General features: G+C 34.8%; 1 protein-coding gene across 1 annotated transcript; it reads right to left on the bottom strand.

Annotated features, from left to right (window-relative positions):
• Positions 1-13,682, bottom strand: LOC132547360 (peroxiredoxin-5, mitochondrial-like). Its single transcript, XM_060211121.1, has 6 exons — positions 13,527-13,682; positions 4,309-4,443; positions 3,309-3,440; positions 1,614-1,652; positions 1,390-1,445; positions 1-457 (listed from the first exon to the last, which is right to left on the bottom strand). Exons 1-6 carry the CDS (start codon positions 13,620-13,622, stop codon positions 355-357), a joined length of 561 nt encoding a protein of 186 aa, XP_060067104.1. The 5' UTR covers positions 13,623-13,682; the 3' UTR covers positions 1-354.
• Between the last annotated feature and the right edge of the window lie 9,861 nt (positions 13,683-23,543).

Raw genomic sequence — 23,543 nt, 5'->3', positions numbered from 1 at the left:
CCACCAAAAAAAACACCTATTAACACTTTCTACATATCTCAAAAACATGAATTTAATAAAAATTTATCTTTATTTTTCTTCTAGTACCAGTCAGTCTGGTAGAGAAAGAAAAATGGCACTTCATTAAAACTTCAAAACAAAAAATTGTGGAAAAGTTATAAAATGAGTCCAAAATAGTATGTCAACAAACAAGGGCATTATATATACCCTATAAAGACTGCATAAAATGAAGATGTACATGTAAAGCTGTGTCACATGACATTACAATTACACTTCCAGGTCCTACATAATCATGCATACAGTCCTGTATAGGACCCAACAGGTCTTTTTACGGATCCTTTAGGACAGGTTACCCTATTCGGCCAACAGTTTGGAAGACAGACTACAGGTAAGTCCTGTACCATCCGGTTCTACATTCAGAACCTCAATCTTTCCATTGTTCACAACCATTGAAAACCTGCAACATAAATTGGATTTTATTACTGAGAGAACAGAAAAAGTGTGAAGAATATAAAGAATATGACACTTACTGTGGTATATGATGACAATGTCACTACAGAAGGTCGAATCAAAGGTCTGTAAATTTGAAAATATTTGCCACATACATAGTAAGTACCTTTTAACAACAGTATAATATACTACTGGAATTGAGCCATGCCAAGGGCAATAACTCTTACAGGCATACAGAAAGATGTCCCGTTGATCTTGAACTCCAGCTTTATTTCCTTAAATATATTTTTTATCACTATATACCAATGTAACAGCAGCATTATCATCATCAATATGCTTTATAGTTTCAGTAAGTTTTATTTTATTATAGAAACCTCTTAATATAACTTTTGAATTGTTTCATTAACCCTGTATTCGTTTATATTCTGTCAATTTTAACCATTAAATAATCAACATTACCCAAAACAGCTGTCCCGATTATCATCATTACCCAAAACAGCTGTCCCGATTATCAACATTACCCAAAACAGCTGTCCCAATAATCAACATTACCCAAAACAGCTGTCCCAATCAACATTACCCAAACAGCTGTCCCGATCATTACATTACCCAAAACAGCTGTCCCAATAATCAACATTACCCAAAACAGCTGTCCCGATTATCAACATTACCCAAAACAGCTGTCCCAGTTATCAACATTACCCAAAACAGCTGTCCCAATAATCAACATTACCCAAAACAGCTGTCCCGATTATCAACATTACCCAAAACAGCTGTCCCAATAATCAACATTACCCAAAACAGCTGTCCCGATTATCAACATTACCCAAACAGCTGTCCCGATTATCATCATTACCCAAAACAGCTGTCCTGATTATCAACATTACCCAAAAAATTACCCAGCTATTATTGCCGTCATAAGAAGTAAAGAATACCTACCTTTTGCATCTAACATTACCCAGTATACCTGTCGCATCCAATTCAAAGCCCAGTTTCTGCAGACAAAAAATATCAGTCTCATATGACTTCACTTTTACCAGAATAATTGTCTTTAAAGATCGGCTGAAATATGGTGTGATAAAATAAAAATTATATCAATCTGTACTTTGAAGAGAACCAAATTTTCACCATTTTGGCTGATTACAAAGGAAGAAAATGCTTACTTTAGTCAGGTCACAACAGGTGTCTGCTAGCATTCTGACCTGTTTGAAAAATTAAAAAAAAAAGAACATTATACAAATTGTAGTACTGCATACATATATGTCCAACAGTTATTCTTTGGCCAATTGTGAAAAAAAATCATGTTTTTGAAATATAATTTAAATTACAAGACAATTTGGCATCCGTCACCAAACACACTGCAACACAAAGCTACACTTGTACATATAGTACAAAGTTGCAGTAAAAAGAAGTGTAGGAAATGGACCCCAGACAACTTTTTTCCCTTTTGTAGGTCAATAGTCAAACTCTTGGTCACAGTGACCTACAATTTACTCTGACTTACTTTTAATACATTACATCTCACCAAGGTGAACCCATACCCAAAGTATGAAGTTCCAGTGACACGTAATGTTGGAAATAGAAACCAGAGAAGAAAGCAGAAGATGGACAGAAGTACTGATTGACATAACGCCAAACTATAGTTCTCAGTTTTTGTGAGGGACTAAAAAACAAGAGACCCCAGATGGATCTTAGCACCCATCATTTGTTCTTCCATGGATCTCTTCCATTCTTTTTGCATCTTTTATGTTTTTGCTCTTAATTTTATGAAATTTAGAAATTCCACTCAGAAAATGATAATACTAATAATCTTTAACTGCCAAATCAAAGATGCTTGCATGTCAGCTCCGGTTTTTCTCTCTCACTAAGTTTCAAAATCAAAAGGGCACAACTAGGAACCAAGAGAAAACTACATATAAAATTTGAGAAAGATCCATTCAGTAATTCTTACAAATAGCTATAACTAACCTACTAGTAAAAAAAATCCAAGATGGCTGCCTGTCGGCCATTTTGCTTTCGTAATCATTTCTGAAACCGAAACAAACTAGGGACCAATGGAAAAGTTACAAATGAAATCCGAGAGAAATCCCTTCAAAATTTCTCTAGAAATAGCAACAACAAACTTGCATATTCGAAATCAAAGCGGGCTACTAGTTGGCAATTCAGTTTTTCTGATCTGTCTCAAAAATCAAATTGGAACAGGAAATTCAAGATTCATCCAGTACATCAAATAGTAGCGATAACAAACTTTCATAGTCAAAATCCAAGATGGTCATCACTTTGCTTTCCTGATCACATATATTAGAATATGTAAAAATAGGGATCAAGAGGTACCATCACTGTTTCAGAAATACCCTTCCAATATTTCTCAAGGAAGAGAAAACAAATCTCAACTGTCAAAATCAAAGATGGCTGCCTGTTGGCCATGTTTTCCTAATCAGTCTACGAAGTCAACAGACACAACTAGGCATCAAGGGGAACTTACTTATCACGATTCAGAAATATCATCTAAATACCTCAAGTAATAGTGTTAACAAAGTTGTTCATTTAAAGATGGATGGACAGAAAGAAGACCATCGTCACCAGGTAATTTGAAAAACTCAATATATCGTAATGATGCCCTAAAAATTTTCAAAAATTCTAATACCTTTGAACACATGTAGCACTGACCAATTTGGTTAACAGCTGATTCAACTGTGTATCCTCCTCGGCCTATGATAGCTATATAATGACACAGATTTTCCTCAGTAATTGAATTATTTCTACCATTCCTCATGTGTGCCCATTTAGTACAAAATACACATAATCATAGCTACGCCACCCCACTATGTGTATCTATATTAAAATGGATTTGCTACCTTGCCCGTTGCTCCTTGATTTTCACCCCAGGCTTGCATGACAAAAGGGTCATTGACAGATACACAGCACACAGAATCTATACCCTTGCCCTTCATCATCTCCGAATCCTTGATAAATCCTGGCAAATGTGTCTGAAATGAAACATCACACAAATTGATATTGACATCAAAAACATATAGAATCTTACATTATTTTCCATTTGATATCACCCTAGATACCCCAGAGGTTAAGATCACTTTCGCTTTCTGCACCCCTAGAACTTGTAATAGCAAAATTAAGGGTCCCGTGTGCAACGAGACGAAAAGACCAGTTTGATCGTGTGATGTAATCAAACAAATCTCGATGTCGCATGACCGTTCTTTGTTTGTAATGGCTTTGACGTTGGGTATTGCTCCTTTGTAATCTTTAAAAGTGTATCAGTCTGTGATTGTTAAGTTTTTTTCTTCCGCAACCAATAGAATTACTTCGCTTGTGCCTTCAATTTTGCCATGACATAATCCTAGGGTGCAGAAAGCAAAAGTGATTGTAACCCCTGGAGCATCGAGGATGATTTGGCATAAGAATTGAAGAAACCAAAATTATCATTAAACGAGCCTTTGACAAATGGAAACAAATTTAATATCCTTTTGATCACATGATCAATTTTTCAAGCAAATACTATAGAAAACTGACATTTTTATGCCAATCTTTAAGTCATGTCTGCTCTACATTTTTGGTCTCCAATGTTACGTCACAATGCCATCCGTAATTATGTGACATTCAGTTATAATACTTAAATGTGTAATTTGCAAAAATTTATTCTATGGATATATTCACTGAACAACACAGTAAGCATAAGGCAAGACATAATACTGGAACTGTCCTTCTTTGTAGGATTTCTACAGGGCATTTGTATATTATATAAATATATAATTTTCAACCTTTGTATCCTAATGGATAATCAAATGGAACAATACGGAATTCTTAATTCCATGAATATGTGACCATATCTATGATTACCTTAGAGCAACCAGGAGTGAAAGCTCCAGGTACACCAAAAATGACGTGTTTCCCTTTTCCAAAGGCTTCTGTAGTGTTCACTTTTGTGTTTGGATCATTCTCGAAGAGATCCACCTCAGGAATAGTGTCACCAACCTGGATAACAGAAAGAATTGATCCATGACAACCTAATCTCGCAGAACACATAGAATCACATTGGTATTTATTCATCAATAAGCCGGCGTTTCTGGAACCAAAAAAGTAAATTGTACTGGCAGTTACATAGAGCACTGCAACTATATACATCTGCAGTAAACAGCTGATCTTTCCTTTACCTTAAGACAAGTGACTAGATATTAAGTCAAGTGACTAGATATTAAGACAAGTGACTAGATATTAAGACAAATGACTAGATATTAAGAGAAGTGACTAGATATTAAGACAAGTGAATAGATATTGAGACAAGTGAATAGATATTAAGACTAGTGACTAGATATTAAGACAAGTGACTAGATATTAAAACAAGTGAATAGATATTGAGAAGTGAATAGATATTAAGACTAGTGACTAGATATTAAGACAAGTGACTAGATATTAAAACAAGTGAATAGATATTGAGACAAGTGAATAGATATTAAGACTAGTGACTAGATATTAAGACAAGTGACTAGATATTAAAACAAGTAACTAGATATTTTATGTATTATATATATATCAGGCCTGCAGAACAAAAAACATTGCCGTAATTATCATGTTATTGGTATCATATATTTAAATCAACTCAGGGACCAAGACATATACATTATACTCAAAATAAGAAATGAGTTTACTGTGCTACAACTTGCAGGGCCTTTCTTCACTGGTTTAAGAAAGGGGATTTTTGCCTTATTTTTGAGAGAATTTTTACTGAACTGCAACAGACATGGGCGGATGTATTGTCAATATCACCAAATCAGGCATGCAAGCTTTCTTTTTTCGGAAGGCAAATTCTTCATTTGGTCTACCAAAGGTTTTCATTATGATTCCTCACTGGATGTAAAATTATCCCAGCTGACTCTACAAGAGCTTTCATTCATGACATTTTTAACATTGAATTGAATAAATTTTTCTTACTACTGTCTTTTTTAATAACAACCTAAACCTAAACTTTATGAACGAAACTGGGGTGATTAAAAAGGAATGCAAAATATGAAATGTAACAAAAAACTAGTGAGAAAGTATCAGTTTATCAAAATATAATGTATTTAAAACATATTAATATATATTGTTAATTTGGCCTTGCAAAGTTAAAATGGGATTGCTATGATGTTGTATAATCAAATTTTTCATCAGGCACGACTTTTGTGCTTTTTGAAAATAATTTTGTAGTTATTTGATTTTGTGAAAATGTTGTAGCCCAATAAATCTACTTATGCTAATTTCACTTGTTCGTGGACAGAAATTTGTAGTTCCCACAAAATCAACGACAATTAAACCCTCAAAAAGAAGAATTATTTTACAGTTATATCAACATCTGCCATTCCTCCTTTGCTGATTGAGTCATTCTACTTACATATTTGACAGTCATAAGTGAGAAAATAAATGTCATCTAATTAGAGCACGAGAAAAAAAATGTCCTTGTAAAAATAGTTGAAATATAAAAAAGCAGGCATCTTCTACTCAGATCAACAATGACAAATAGTTCACTACAAGAGATAACTCTCAGAAGGATATTGGCACCCATAATTGTTTGATCTTTATGTGTTGGATCTTTTCCACCTCTTTTCTATCCTTTCCTTTGTTCTTGTTCTGAATTTTATGAAAATTGAGAATTCCTACAGGGAAGACAGATTGTGAGTCAGTGACACGATTACTTCTAGGTATTTCTGACAACATGTATACCAGGATCTTTAGCTTCAAACACAATGACGACGCAGATCTTAGCTCAAGCGGAAGCTGTCATCTTATAACAAGGAAGATATTGACGTAGATTGTCAAGGGGACCAATGAGAATGAAGTCATTAAATACCACATCCTTCAAAAATGATCATATATCAGGCCAGCTAGAAGAGGGAAGTGACAGGAAGGAGATTTTACATCAGGATATGTCACTTCAGTTAATACAATGCAGATCTACATTATCAATATACACAAGTCTAGAACTTGAATTTTTTTCTCCGAAATATGATGCAAAGAACAACTTTAAATTTACATGATTACTTTTTAGATCAAGATTAACTTCACAAAGTTCTAAGAATTTTTCAAGTACATGTATTTGTAATTGCAGTAGTCTAATCTGTACAACACTTGTAACACTTATAAGAAATTAAACATACAGTTGCCACTCCCATCTGCACAGTGACTGATATAATTTAATGCAAGAAAGCTACAGAGCCAAAAGCCAGTATTATTTGCCTGTTGTAAGAGATCATCATTATCATAACCATTAGCTGCATAATAACAGATTAACCATGAAAAGGCAAATCATGTCTTTTGAATTTGCAGACCAGGGTTTTCCATAATTTTGTTAGTAGTAGGCTGGGTAGTGAAAGTAGGAGGCTGGCGAAGCAAGCTGACCCGAGCCGCAACGCGGCAAGGTGGGGAGGCCTGTCGTGTATGTGTAGTCATGTACGGAACATTATTACGGAACTGGATTGGTGTAGGCGGCCAAATGATCAAAGAAGCCGGTCCAACTGGCCGGCGACCAGCTCTTATGGAAAACACTGGCAGACCATCATACACTTTAGGGTTGTTTAATTTCACGGGGCTGATATTTTGCAGTGGTCCCAGTTTGGGATCGTTAATGGGTATTAAATTTTGAAGAGTCCATGTATACAGATGTATCAGGTATTTTCTGATATTTTCACATACTATGGAAATGTTCGCTGGGATCTAATTTCATGCTACCTTTAATTTGACTGTTAAAATTAAATCATCATGAATATTACCAACTTAACAGTATATCAATGTCATATCTGGCCTTTCTTTCTAATCTGCAGATTTTTCACTATGTGCTAAGTTATTATAAGCTGATCATAAGGGCCATTAGTGAACTTGTGGCATAGCACAGCGTTTGTCATAAATGTTTCTGAGGATTTTGACAATATTTGGTCTGAACCATTATTAGGGGAAGGGAACTCAATCTTTATAGAGAGTGGGTCTGGATCCTTAAGGGAATGAGAGGTGGGATCAAATAGGGCAAATTTAAGAAGTTATTTAAATCAGTCTTCTTTTGTTGTGTAGTGTAGTGAAAAAATGTTGTATAAATTTGGTCTGAAGCATCTTTCGGTGAAGAAGACTTTATTTCTTATGAACTGTAGATCAGATCCCCTTTTGGACATAGGGATTGGGCCAAATAGGGCAATTAAGCCTTTATAATCTTAAATCTAACAGAATAAATTAATTTGACAAAATCTAAGAAGAGGTGTGGAAGGTCATATAGAGGAATTACGGTAAAACCTCTCATTCTCATTCAGTATAGATAATGCAATTTTCACAAAACCAAACAAGCTTTGCTGTAGTAAAAATTTGCCTAAACTGGAGTAGAGTTACAGTCTAGAATCCTACGGCATCAGGTGATATCACAGGTACACCCCTGTGTATTTAGAAATCCTGACTAAACTTACCTATCATTATCTTTCATCATTCAGGTATGACTCTCCAGTCAGAGCCAGTGAAATTCAACCCATTGTATAAATGACAATAGATCTTGTATTACCTAGAACGATCCAACACAGGTGACCTGTATACAGCTGTATTGAAATAAATCTAGGACAGCCTAGATCAAATCCTATTTTGACTATATATAAATATGTATGCTTTCCTGTAACATAACTTCACATATGTACAGTGTATATTGTAAACACACTCTACTAACCATACAGTAAGTAAAAATCTATAAATTGTTGCAGCTACATGATCTATACATGTCTGCATATTTCAACATCTGATTCACATGAGGGAACAGCATAATCACGCAATATACATTACATGGTGCAGTGTTTTTCACAAAAGTTTAGAAATATTTAGGTGCACCTGTTCTTAAACTTTGACACCTGTATAATACCAGTAAGCAACACCAATCACTGCCCCATTATAAGCACAAACCCTTCCTCTCCCCTTCCCTCACTCCCTCTCCCACAAGTTTGAGAAAATGCAATTCTGATTTTTTTTATGGTGTACATTTTCTAGTCATGTAATATTCCAAATAAAATGTTAACATTTCAGGGATTCATCTTGGTACATATTCTTCTTAAAAACCCTAAATACTTCTGGTGAGTGTTATTTCATCCAAGTATCAGAACTGTTTGTCAGCTGGCTTGTCACAGAAAATCGAAATATATCCCTTGTCAGTGCTGGACCTTCATCTTCATCAAATAAGTAAATATTTGGTGATTGTGTATTTTCTCTGGTAATCAAATGGGATCTATCTGTAGTCATAATCCTTATACTATTATCACAGTTCACAGATATTTCCATAACTGCTCTACACTATCTGTTACCATGGTTATGGAAAAATTTATTCAGAATGACTATTTGTGTTTATAAAAAAACAGAAACTGTAAGATACCACCAGTGCTCCAGATAGCCTGCGTGAATGCGTTTTCACGCACAATATTTCTAATTTCACGCTAGGAAAAAAATAAGATTTGCGTCATTAACCCGTGCGAAATCCGGACTCTGCGTCAATGTCCGGCTCCAATATTAAAAACTCAATAATCTAAGTCAAACAGACACTTATCAAGTAAACGAAACTCGTAACAAGCGCTTTCTTGATCGTGATTATAAACCAGTCGCATAGCAAATATGGCGCTGTCAAAAATGTTTACAAATTCAGTGTTACCCTAATATGGAAAAACCCATACACTTGTGTTCAATTTATAAAGGTAGGAGTGAAAACCCCACATGTCAAAAAGTTATCTGGAGCACTGATACCACTGTGAGTCTGTGTTAAGAACAATGATCAAGCATATAGTTAAATCAGCTTGCTTCCTATCACTAATAAACTAGTGCTAACTATTGACAATAGTCTTGTGTAATCAGAAACTGCACAATATATAAACGCTTGTGTATTTGACAGTAACTTAATTTATGTGCTGCTACATTTTTGTATATGTCCGTAACTGTCTAGATTCATCACAACCACATACCACAAAATGACGGTAATGTCTGTGCACATTCAAGTACCGGTAATATCTGTGCACATTCAAGTACCATACTTAGTACAAAACATCTCAATTTTTAGTGATTATACACAGAGAATTGTATTGGAACATCAAGTTTAACACGAATCACATATGTGCATGCTGATTCACAAGGTTGACAGGGTACAGACAATAAGTTAGTACCAGTTCGATGCAATGTTTGTGCACGACGAAACAATGACATGATTTAAAGATCTCACTTCCCGTGAACATGATAGGCAAATAACCAGCAGAAAAAGAAAGCATCATTCATATAAACACTTAAGTATAATGTAAAACGGATACCACACCTTGCTTTTCTTAAGATATCAATCTGATTTGAAACTAATGAATAGAATGCCAGCATGATTGTTTGTAGATGTAAAATGTCTAGTATAATATAAGGTTACTTAAATGTTTTATTTCTTGATTTTAACACATATTTATTATCTTCAATTATTAAAGGGCATTATTAACATTCCCATGTGAAATGCATGGTTATTCTAATATTGAAAGTATTTGTTATGCAGAATGAGGGACATATTCAGTAAAAGCAAAGTGTTCTTCATCATATATATCAATATACTATTAAATCTACCCACATGTTAAAATTGTATATACAGATATACACACCACAAGAATTAAAGCTGGACTGACGCAACACTGCTGCACCTACACATCATTATGTAAATTTTCCTATTCATTATACTGGCATGTGCTGGGCGACGAAGATTGTGATTGGGACAAGTATGTACTTGTCTCAAGTTGATCATTTTGAATTTGTCCAAAAATGTTAACACAAAATCTGATAGCAGTGTGCATTACTGTACCAACAACATGTAACATGTATTACACATACAGAAATTTAAAAAATATCTGATCAATGTATATATTTGACGAGTACTAAAACATAAAAAGGACACTTTCACTTAAATGCTTCCTTCCACTTGACACTTTTACTGGCCCCTGGACTTTGGACTTGATATTTTTCCTGTCCTATGTTTTTATCTTATTTTAAATGAAGTCATTTCATTTCAGAGAATTTGTTACATTCAAAGTGCTTCAAAATCCTCAAAAAGGTATATTTAAACTAAAAAGCTTTAAATTTCTCCTTGTGAAACCTTCCTCAATCCTTTAGGCACAAAATTCAGTCTTTGAAACAGTGTTGATAGTAAGCATTGTCATAGTGTGTTGAAGCAGAGTAACTGCTTAAACATCCATAATTTAATTTTGTGTTTCAAGACCTAAAATCAGTTATGATAGCTTGCTAAATACAACATACTGTACATGCACAACTCAGTGTGATTAATAATATTAAGCATTTTTAATAAATTATTTGCAAAACTTGACTCTGAATTAAAAACTTCAAAATTTCAAGCTTACAAATCCTGAACAAAACTCCATGTAGTAAATCTACCTGTGTGCCTTATGGGTACATGATTTGTTTTGGTTCACTGGAATACTGTGTACATGCACAGAAAGTACTGGATACTTTGTAAGAGGAAGTAAATATTAATCATCACATGTCACTTCTCCACTAAAGTATATCTTATCAGAAGAGATTAAGGTCACCAGGGCCATTCTACTGTAAAATCACAAATGTATTGTTAATTCACAACTTTCAAAACAGGTTACACACCAAGATATAATAACATACATGCAATGTTGCTTCTACATAAATTTCTTTAATATTTTCTCAGAATAGTGAAAGGAAGAATTTTTAAATGTTTATAATAATCAAATATACACATTCCAATAATATTGTTATTAATTATTTTAATACTTTATGAACACATTCTAATCAGCAAATTTGTGTTTTCTATACTACATATATTGAACTAGAATTTTCATTAAGGTTACCTGGGAACCTCGGCAGGGTATTATGGTACCAACTAGGGAAGTGCATTTTAAAAAATAATTTGTAAAAATAAAAAATAAATAAAAAGGCGAAAATGAAAACACATCATCACATAGCTGTAGTACTTCACAATTTAAATGATACACAGAGTAAGTATTTCTCAATAAGGCAGTGGTTACAGAAGTGACGTTTGAAGAAAACGTCTATTTCAAGTGCTAGACTTTGTCTCACCGATAAACTTCAGTGATCTAGCACAAACATGTCTATTATACCCCTACCTTGCTGTAGTTACATAATAAACTGGTCTGGTAATCACAGTAATGACTGGTTCAGTTTTTTTCCAGAAATAACTCTGATGGGATCATATATCTATACATGTATTGACAATGTGTCTAGCTTTTGATCCACAGCATATTTTGTATATAAAGCTTCTTGGCGGGCCACTGTGTTGTTTGGCTAAAAAATGGGTTCCTTTGTTTTTCTTATGCAACTCTCGTGTTTCAATACTGGAGACAGATTTAATTGAAGTTGAAATACTTATTCCTAAACTTAATTCAAGTTGTAACATGCTTAGAAGATTGTATGTAATCAATATCGTACATGAATTTAAAACATTCAGTTCATACATTGTATTTTTTTTTTTAATTTCACTTATATACCTCCATGTAATGCTATTGTCACATGACCCAGACAATTACAGAATCTAGCTGACAAAGAATATGAATGAATAAACCTTAGGAAACAAAGAAAATAAATTTATGCAGGGCTCTCGATCTGCCAGATTTGGGACCGATATTTGGCCCCATTCCCAATGCAAAATAGTATATTTTTTTCCCAATTTAGACCCCAAGTTTTCCCAAATCTAGGGAAAACGCTGCTATTTTCCCCAATTCTAAGGGCCCCGGGCCCCAGTCCCAAAATGGGGTGTGAGAGCCCTGTTATGTACAACTAACAAGGTTACATTAAGATCATACAGTAACAATAGACACCAGCTGGTTTTGCATTGCATAAAACAATTACCAGTCCATAATAGGCATCTGATACAGTTTGAAACTCAAATAAAAATATGTTGAAACGCTTTCCACATAAAGTGAGTTGGAATCAGACCCTTTCGCCTAGAGGTGTTTCACTCCTGGTCTATTTACCTTAAAGTATAGAACCTTTTTCTTTTTGTTTCTTTTAGATCATTTCTAAATATAATAGGTCTGTTTTATTTGCATTAAGAAAAGATATTCGTGTATATGCAAATTAAGAAGGACTCACGTAGTCCAGCGTAGTGTATTGCAACATCCACTAATTTTAATACATTGTATTTTCACATGAATAACACTACAACCATGCAATTTAACTTGTCAATCAAAGCTATATATATGTATGTTGACCTCCCTAAAAAAATACTTGGCTATAATTTCAGATAGCAGGCTTTAAATTTAAGGCTTTTTACTGGCTATTTGCAAGTAGAAATCCAAGAATTGCAAGTAGAAAAATTAATGACTTGCTTTTTTCAGCAAGTGGATTCATCAGATGCAAACTGTGAGTGCCTGTCAATTCCTAACATTTCATATAATTAAATTGTTTGGAGTTTTGATTTTCAAAGTGTAAATATTGGGACAAAGCTGTTCTTCTTGTATCTCAATGTATACATGTATATCTGTACACTTCTGCAATGTATACACTGTTGTAAAATGTATTTATAATTGCACACTTGTGCTAGGCCTAACAGACAGAAAATATACAATGAACGTTTTTTATAATACATTGTACACATTTCTAAAAATATCAAGTAGTATTACAGCACTTGTATGGTTAATTATCTTTTAATTTAAAAATGAAAGTAAAAGACTAGACAAAACACGTGGTCAATTACGTAATCGCAAAATGGCGGACACAATGTCAAATCAATGTTAAATAAGCAATTCTTCACAAAATTATTGCGTAATTGACATATGCGATGTTTTCAGGTCTCAACGCAGAATTATCAGACGATATTTAATGACAATGTGTCAGCGCAGTATAAACGCTAAATTTTGCGTGCAAACAAATATTCACATCGATGTACTTTCATCTCCATTGTTATCACTGGTCTGACCGAAATACCGGCAGGGACGAACATACAGGCTTCGGTATTACCATGCAGGACAAGAAAACAAGGAGTATATACTGTACTTGAGTAGATATACCATAACTTTAGCATTGTCTGGAAACTTCGCGCCCCTTACCTTCGCCGACATGTTGACTGCGGTCGTCCTACTAAAGTGTCTGCTGTATCCAACCGCTCGACACACTGCTCTCACTCTGAGACACGCCACGCTCATATTCACAGATTATTTCGTCGTCGTACCGGACTTATCCTACGTAGAGGGTATAGGGTCAGTGCGTTGAAGGAGAGACGGTTAGGGAGCGACTAACGTGCAAAAGCTAGACTAACTGTACTGTATATGGATTCCGGAATACGCACTATTTAGTAGCACTTCATTGTGTAAATTGATGAAAATATTGTTATAGGGACGTATACATCCCTGATACAGTATACATAGACAGGAAGGTTGCCATTAACATTCCCCGGCTTCTTTATTGATAAGTATACATGCGAAATGAGACTCGACAGCTGTCCCATATATATAAATACATAATTTGAAGGCCGTATTTTGAACGCGTTGGCCCAGCTACACGAATAAATGTGGTTGCAGTGTCCTATCGACCCCTCAAAAATAGCCCCACGACCACTTACAGATACGTGACAACGCACTTCAGTCACTCTGATGTTTGTTTGTTTACTTTTATCTAGTCATTAAATTTCGACACGGACTCTGATATCGACCATGTTTAACATATTTCGTTTTCTGAAGTTCTAGTTTTAAACCAATTTTATGTTGATTTTTTATGACCGTTCTTTGGTATTCAGAATTATATGACCATTTGGTCACAGCAATTTCACTGGAGTTCTTACGGTAGTCTAATCCAGAAGTCTTACTCCACCGCCCTCATATCAACAAAATTACATGAACTATCTCAAATGTGCGTGGATTTGTTCCATATTGTACAGGTTCTCACACAGGTGTCATGGAAATGAAAATTAAGATCGATTCCGGACTGACCATCTGTAAATAACTTTGCCGGCCTTTGTTTTTGTTTTTTGTCCGGGTCATGTTCCCTTAGCGCTATTCGAGTCGTTGGCACGTGAGCGCACAGGTAGAATGAGCGATTTTATCACACTTAGACTCGGAGATCCGAGTAGCCGTGGTTGTATAGGTATGTGTCGCTGTCTACATGGAGGTAGAGTCCGACGGATAGGACTATAAACGGCGGCTCGTGTGATGATTGTCCATCCTCGCATGCCAAAGATCCCCCTGAGACTGTTCGTTAAAGGGGTCTAAGAATAGCATCAGACAATACACTTTTTGAAGATATCAGACGGACTTCAAAATTACCCTAACACAGACCAAATAAATATAGGCCCTCTCTCTCTCTCTCTCTCTCTCTCTCTCTCTCTCTCTCTCTCTCTCTCTATATATATATATATATATCTCTCTCTCTCTCTCTCTCTCTCTCTCTCTCTCTCTCTCTCTCTCTCTCTCTCTCTCTCTCTCTCTCTCTCTCTCTCTCTCTCTCTCTCTCTCTCTCTCTCTCTCTCTCTCTCTCTCTCTCTCTCTCTCTCTCTCTCTCTCTCTCTCTCTCTCTCTCTCTCTCTCTCTCTCTCTCATATGCTGGAGACCCGCTGTATAATATCTCCAGAATTCAAACAGCTGTGACGCTTTTTACAGGAAGATGTTTGTCTGTCAAAGAGAATCGACATGCCCAGAACTCTGAATGTATGACGTTTTTACTATTAAATCTTGTCGCGTGTATTTAAATGTACGTACTCCATTCTTTTTACATTTTTTACTCTATATATTTGCAACTTAAAATGTCACAAAGGTTATTCTGTTTCTTTACTGTTAATCTTTTGATCTGAAAATTAAAACAAATGTCACATATTTCTCATCTATATTTAATAAAAATAAAACAAATAAATAAACAAGCACGGAAGCTGTAGGTTACATAATCCAGTGTTGACTTTGGAGTCCTTATTGATATTTTCCCTCCGCTTTGGCAGTCTGTCGTACGAAGCAGCACAACAGGTTTCTACGGATCCAGTCTTTCTTGCTGCGGGCTTTGGATGAACATGTCGTCTGCCCGTCGACTGAGGTGCCACTGCTGCCACCTATTGGACACAGAATAAATAAAATGACACATATATCATTAAAACGTGATATTTCACATAAATCTTCTTAATAGTAGATAATTTTCTCACCTTCTGTAGCAGTGACGATTTTCTTGGCTCCATTCTTGTTTCTCTAAAACAATCGTAAAAACAAATTATGTAGAAAGTGCCTTATTAATTATCCGTGTAATGAAAATGCCGAAATATAACTTTTGTATATTCTCTATTGCTTTTTAACTCTAATGAAGAAACTATAAGCTTTGTTGAAATCGGTTCAAAATAGTGACTTTCGTTTTGAATTTTGTTTTATTATGTTTTCAGTGAAAGAACTTCTTTTTTCACTGACATTAGTATGTTTATTTTTGTCAGCACTAGATTGTGTATATTAAATGATATGCCAATAGTTGATCACAGACTCAGATTCGATCATGTTCTAACACGTGGTTCACAATGGTGATGATAAGCTAACCTTAAAAAGTATGTCGAACAGTCGTCCCAATACATTCTTTTTGCCGGATGTCTCGCTGAACTGACGTGTAGTCATGGTCTCATCAGCTGTTTTATAACAAGAATACGAATTAAATATCTGATTAAGTAATTAGAATATTTTTACTAAGATGAATTCAGACGATACAGCTCCGATAAAATGATCCGGGATTCCATTGATATTCCATTGATATCAATGAATATTTCTAGAACGATTCGCTCTTTCATCTCAATGATTTGTTTAATATAAGACAGTCTGCCGTCTTGTACATATGTTACTAAGTAATGCCGCATACGAAATAATAGGTGTTTCAATAATACCTTGGACGATGGCGGGGGTTATTTGAAGCAGATGGCCACTTCCGCTTCCGGTCACTTCTTGCTTGATTCCCGCGTAACTAACCTCCGGTGAATTACTTCCTGTTGTGATGGTTGGTACTTTCGGTGTTTTTTTTAACAGTCCTTCCATTTTATTGTCAGACGGTGATGTTTGACCATCGCGGATGGCGGTGTCTGATTGTCTAATGGTCACCTCGACTTTATCGCTTAATTCTTTATCAAAGTGTCCTACCCATTCCTTCATCTTATCATCGGTAGGGGAAGTTTTTCCATCGCGTATGGCGGTAACTGACTGTCCAATGGTCAGTTTCACAATATCATCCACCCCCTGGTCAAGATCTCCAGCCATTTCCTCTTTAAAGATTTTGTCCATTGCGTTGTCTATTGCAGTATTTATCAAATCCCGCGCTATACGGCGCAGTTGCTCGTCATCCATTGTGTATTCTGAAACATCAGTTCGTGTTATTTAGGTTTTGTCTGTAGTAAATAAGTAATTAACCCTGCAATGTCGAGGGATAATGATGTGATATCCTAATTACAAATATTAATTAATAAACAACGACATCACTGTTTAATATAATGGTCCAAACTCTTTTATAAGTCTAGAAAGAAAAGACAAATGTTGAAATACTGACCGATTACAGACAGTCTATATACGAGATATCTATTTTAAAGCTCACTGGAACGAATTGACAGTGTAATAACCAACTCTAAAACGAAATGTAAATAGATAAATTATAATAATATTTAATAACAGTAAAGACAACAGTATAGTAAGACAGCTCGTTTCTGTATGAGATATCTTGTATGGGCCTGGAACAGGCAAACTTAAGTCTATCCAAGAATCAACTTTCTGCTCAACGATGTCGAGAAATGTATGGAGAGGCAAAACTTATGGATCACGGTAACGGTTCATCTGAGCGTATTATTGATCATATAGAACAATTGAAGTTCGCGTTTATTGTGTTGAAAGATCACCATGATCTGTCGTAAGACAGAGAAATTTGAGAAATTTGATAGGTTGACAAAGTCACGTACCTGTATGTTTAAGACTCCAGACAAATAAATGTCCTGGCACGAATTGCTAAAGATTTGACACTAGAATGACGGAAAGCAATTTACACGGCTTTCGTTTTATCAAATTTTAATTCCTACCCACTTATATAGCATTCATGCTCAAAATCAAACGCCTGAAAGTTATGTTAATGTTTTATATCATGATCATGTGTAGTAGTCTGTGTTGCATTGTGTGTATATATTAATAGAATTGTTTTGTTGTTTTTTTTAATATAATGCCATACGCTTATACTTATATCTTAATTAACCAATACCGTCGTATATGCTTTTGTATGTATGCCTGCTGTTTTGATATAATTTACATATGTTAACAGTCGGTTGTACAAACCTTTAGCTTGTGTTTATTGTTATATATGATGTACCGACTTAAATCATCACCATCATCATCATTATTATGACATTCTTAACGGCCCGTCAACACATAAAAGGTTATTAGGGCCATCAACCGGTAAAACACATAGTGATCCATGAGATTTTCTGGACTTGACTTCATTTTATATAAGACGAGATTTCGCATTACATGAGATATCTTTTATGATTGAATTTAAATATGGACCGACATAGCTCATCGAATAAATGATAAGTTGGCCACAGAACAGTGCTTCAATGAAGAATCGAACCATGCACGGTCCCAGTCTGTCTCTGTACAAATTAAGCGGAAGTAAAACTTACTATCGCGCGAATCAATTACGTGGCATGTGATCAGTCAACACAGAAAGGTAAAGAAAAAGCAACGCAAATGCTACTGTGATATTGTAACCACCTATGAGCGTTGTGAATTCGGTCTAGTTATTGTCTAGTCGGGCTCGTCACACAAATAGATTAACATCGCAATACATTATACTAAGTAAGAAGCGCTAAATGCATATTAATTTAAAATGTTAAAAAAGATCGCGCCCAAGCGTGGTAAGGATTTGTCCCGTTGTTGCTTTCGACTTCAAGTCAAAAACGTCATTATATCACAAAGGAATTGTGTTGTGTACTTACCATATTGGATGGTGATTTGTGTTATACGTACCTTTGAAAAATTGGTCTTCAACAGGAAAATAACAAGTCGCTTATCTCCTTCTTACTCCTTCTCTAACTACGATGCCTTCCGTCGCTAGCAACAGAGTGACAATGACGACCAGGAAATCTCACGTGACGTCTGCATATTATGACGTCATAGATAAGCATGTTTATTAATAGAACACGAACCATGATTTATTCAGTACACGGAAAAACAATGGACATTTTTTTCCATTATACAAGAAAAGAAAGACGGAAAAAGTAAGGAAGGACAACTTCAATTATGACTGCAGCTGCAAACTGCATTCTTAGGTGATCAAAGTGAGGATTACAGGGACTTGTAACAGAACGCCAACCCATCAAAGGGTTATCCGTATATTGTGTGCGTATCAATTATCGAGATTAGAAATACATGCAGTGTGCAAGACAAATCCCAGACATTTTACACCAGTGTGTAGCCGCTTTCCGGTACTGAAATATGCTAAAAACTAAACATTTTCATGAAGACAAATACCTTTGGATTTCTTTTGTTAGAAAATTTGTCACTGGTTGTTAGTTTAAAACCCAGTGCACGCAAATTAACGAAATTTAATTTACTTTAGTTCTTATGAAACAAAACAAGTCAATCATTGCCTTTTAAACATATTCAATTGAAACAAAGGGATTGGGCACAAGTTATTGAAAGTATGTTAAGCCTCTCCCGCATTATTACAAACAGTAACAACTGATCAGATAGCGAACTTACACATAAATAATTTATGTACATTAATATATTATGCGACAATTATATATAAGATAGTAAATTTAAGGATAATCCCTTACCTCACAACTTTCCTATATTTACAATTTCGTTTCATACATCCGCCGAGAGAGAGATACACTAACGTTTTTGTGATTGGAGACGATGTAAGAATTATTAGATTGATATTAAGACTTCAAACAACCAACGATTTGATTTTTCCATATTTAAATGTTTCCTTTCGAAATAAAATAGAAAAATAACACGTGAAAAAAAGATAGGAGCATTCGATCCAAGAACTTTTCAGCTGAGAGCAGGGATCTTACCACGGTGCTACCGTTACGTTATTGATTCTAGACCTATAAAATGTAGAGTTTGAAATGCCAATGTTTCTTTCAAAAAAGAAAATTGAATATTGTTTGTCGCTTTAACGTATTGCTTATGTTAATATAATTTACACTGGAAGTTTAACTCAAGAAACAATCATCCAGTGGCGTTCGATTTGCCATAGTCGACTCTATAAGGGCGAAAATGTTTTAATTTTTAAAAAATTATTTAAGGTCTTACGTCCACTATTACGACCTTTCGGTCTTTCAGCGGACGAGAAGGACATAGGGACGTATGAAGGTATATATACGGGGTCCATACAGTAGTCTCGAAAGGTATTAATGTTTAAAATAACAAATTACGTAGCAATTTTTTCACGAAAAAACTGAAATATGGCGAGATTTTGAGGCTATTTGATTAACTACATGTACATTAATTTCTACTGGATACGGTTTGTTTATTATCATTATTACTATAAACAAAAACATAAATAAAAACCTTTCCGTGACATAGCATTAAATTTTTTTCAATATCTTGTTTCAAACAGTAATCAAAAAAAAAAAAAAAAAAAGATATATATCTTATTATTACAAAGTCACTGTTTACTGTTTTTCGACATAAACAAATTTCGGTCCTACTCTTCTCAGACGCTATAATCAGCAATATTACTGTGTACGTGTTTATATATAGAGTAATTTTGTATGCAGTCATCATTTAAGCCCCTGTCAATCACACCTGTACAGGTAACCCAGGTATCAGGGTTATAAAGCTATAAAGTTTAAAATAAAATTCACAAGGGGGATCAAAATACCATAGGGGGGTGGGGGGTTCCTTTTCTTATGGGGAAAAAAGCGATCCCCGGGTCCTTTTCTGATGAGGGAAAAGTGATCCGGATCCTTTTCTGATGGACGATACATATATTATATGACACCGGACGTTCCTTGTTTGTATTATAATCTACCAAAATTGCCTCTCTTAATTTTTCACAGCCGAAGGGTGCACACGTCAGGATAAGGAATACTAAAGAAGTGACCCAGTCTACACGAGAGTCTCCCCTGACACCTTCCTAAGTTTTCCCACGATTTTTGTTGCGTTACCTTTTAAACATCAAAGATGTTTTTTTATAAGTGGACAACGTGCGTTTTTTTCCCTTTACGCAGTCATTCCATATCATCTTTATTTCCAATTTCATCACTGTTCCATATAATGTTCAAGTTAAGAAAATCAAGAAAATATCAACATGGCAATATAATCATAATACAAACTAAAATTCCATAAAACTAGGGCGAAATATAAGAAAAGAAAGATTTACAAGGAGACTCCCGAAAAGGTACAAGGAGAGAGAAAACAAGAGACAAACGAGCATCAAACACATCCAGCTTCATAACACAAAAAGAAATAGAACATTTCTCAATGACACCACTATGACGACCATATAAAAAGATACCCTTAATTCTCTCAACCTGCATCTTTTGAACCCTTGTGTGGTTTGTTTTTCAGTCAGTTGCAGGAAAATCGTGATAATTGGACCAAGCCCTTGAATATCGAATCAACTGTGACAAGTAAATACCATAGTTTGGAAATGAAGGAATACTGCGATCCATAAATGGAAAATTCACTTTAGAGAAATTGAAGTCATCATGTTTATCACACAGCTTGATGGAAAGCTGTCCATGTTGGCTTCATATTAGAAAAAGATCGATATACACGGCTGATTTAGAAGAATCAGCGTATCTTTGATTTCTAGCTCTGGTGGATATTTACGATGAATGTAGTTTCTTGTCAATTTAAAGTTAGTCACAGTGTGACACTTTCACTTCGAAAATGAGATCGTGACAACTTGAGGAACCTTCGGATGATTTTTTTGTTACTCAAATACATCTAATAAATGCTCCCACAAATGCCTTTGTATGCAATTCTTTTTTCTTCAAAATTCACATTGAGTCATAAACCAAAGAAGAATGCAAAGGAAGAGTGGTGCGGACAGTTTCTCTTGGGGCGGTCCTCCTTTACGGTAAGTATTTATCTATACATTTAAAGGAATTTCAATAAGGCATGTTTCTCCTGGTTCTATGCTAAATCTGCAAACACACACCACAGCCGTGTTTTATGATGAATCAATAGGAACTCAGTTGGTGCGAGATCCATTCATGAACAGAAACACTTGTATTGAGATGCGTGACATGTTCATGAAACATGATTCATTATCATTACTATTAACATGTAAATCTTGAAACACTGTATAACATAACATTTTCACCCCAGGATATGTTCGCCCTAGTTTCATTATACACGAATTCGCCTCATGTTCATTTCGCCCTCTGACGATTATATTAAACGGGCTATGTAACAGATTTCACCCACTCCCTATTTATGGACGAAAACGGCTATTATTAATCGAGGGCGAAAATTTCCCAGTATACAGTATATACAAAACCGGTTGATGTCAGAACGTATTTTATAGAGAAGTTCTAGATATTCGTGACACCATGTATGGCATATGTTCCAAAGCAAGCCTGCTGCACACTCGAGGAGAACTGTGTAGCTTCGGATGCCTTGCTTTTGAGGTAATCAATCATTGCTACATTCAACATTGAATATTACGTTGCCTTTGGTCACGTTGCCATGGGAATTTCGTGTTGATGGTGAAGAAGAGTGATGAAGAAAAACATGTACACATAGAAGAAGTAGGTATTTTTAATTTCTTTGCTACAACACAAGAAGTAACCAAATTAAAACACAGATCAAGTTTAAGGGAAAAAACACACATATATAAGACGTTTGTTACCGACAAGATCAAAGACAGCGTGAATTTCAAAAATGGTAATTAACTTACTCATATTAATCAACCTAATTGCCAATCCAAAACATCAAATGATCATGTTACCATTAAACAATAATGAGAATTATAAGTGAAAAAAGTGCAATTGAAAGGAATAGATCGGAAAAGAAAGATTTTATTACATTACAAATCTAAAGTATATGACCTTTAAAATAATGAAACAGCTGGACAGGAGAGAGGGAAATGATTGACATTGGTATTTCTGCGAAACGAAATTAACGTTTCAGAATGGAGTGACGTTGACCTGGCATGGAAAACGAAAACAATAATGAAAAAAACCCCCACAAAATAGAAAATTTGATTCACAAACAAAGAATACATTGAAATTTCATATATTTTATGACCTTGCGTAGTACTGTATAGACTGTAAAATACTGTAGAATTTTACGTTATAGAGCGAATTTATTTTCGATAATATCGCTGGTATTCGAGATCCACGAAAATAAATTTATCCTTAACATAATTCAGCAATAAAATTTGACAAATTTTCAGCATTTGTTAATTCTTTGATGCCATTTATAGTAAGAAATCAGTTAAAATTGTTGAAATATCAACTTTTAAGATGACTATATAATTTTTGTTTTGATTACGTAATAAACGTATTATCACTTTATGTCCGTTCTCTAAACAAACAAACAAACAAACTTTAAATGCGTGTTATCTCGGTTATCACATGACTATCTGTGAATACCACTACCTTGCCTACTATATAGATTTTTACAGCTAACAGTAAGAATTGACTGTAAACATGGAATTGTTTACATTGACATCAACTAGAACATCATCATACCTATTCAACTATCACAAGGTCATAGTCTACATACTCCACAGATTCTGTTAGTAGTCATTATACCTATTCAACTATTACAAGGTCATTGTCTACATACTCCACAGATTCAACGTATACAAATGTACTGTCGTAAGGCTTAAATTTAATATTTTTCGAAAATTAAATTGTTCCTGTGTTATTCGTTCTGTTGATAAACTGTCCGGAGGAAGGGAATCAATTTACATTTATATAATCATTGACTGTTTAATAATTCGAAAATAATTGAACATTTTGGTTAGGAATAATCCACGAAAATAATTAATCCCAATATCAACAACTTTACATTATTTGGTCAACATTCAAAGCGTACCATAACAATAAAGCATTTAGAGGAAACCATTCCGATTAAACAAAGACTTTCGATGACAAACATTCAAATACTGTT

This window comes from Ylistrum balloti, unplaced genomic scaffold, assembly GCF_031769215.1.
Source record: "Ylistrum balloti isolate Yb309-2 unplaced genomic scaffold, AGI_CSIRO_Ybal_v1 Utg369950, whole genome shotgun sequence".
In the NCBI taxonomy this organism is placed as follows: Eukaryota; Metazoa; Mollusca; class Bivalvia; order Pectinida; family Pectinidae; genus Ylistrum; species Ylistrum balloti.
Note: the sequence above shows the minus strand (reverse complement) of the source record. Positions and strands in the feature narration are given on the sequence as shown.

Bases quoted from the DNA above. Each gene is read 5' to 3' on its own strand.
- LOC132547360 (XM_060211121.1), bottom strand. From the start codon at position 13,622: ATGAGCGTGGCGTGTCTCAGAGTGAGAGCAGTGTGTCGAGCGGTTGGA. The intron at 1,653-3,308 runs GTAGCAAATCCA...TTTTTCAAACAG, and splicing joins ATCAAGGAGCAACGGGCAAG to GTCAGAATGCTAGCAGACAC. The intron at 1,446-1,613 runs GTAAGCATTTTC...TTTTGTCTGCAG, and splicing joins CCTGTTGTGACCTGACTAAA to AAACTGGGCTTTGAATTGGA.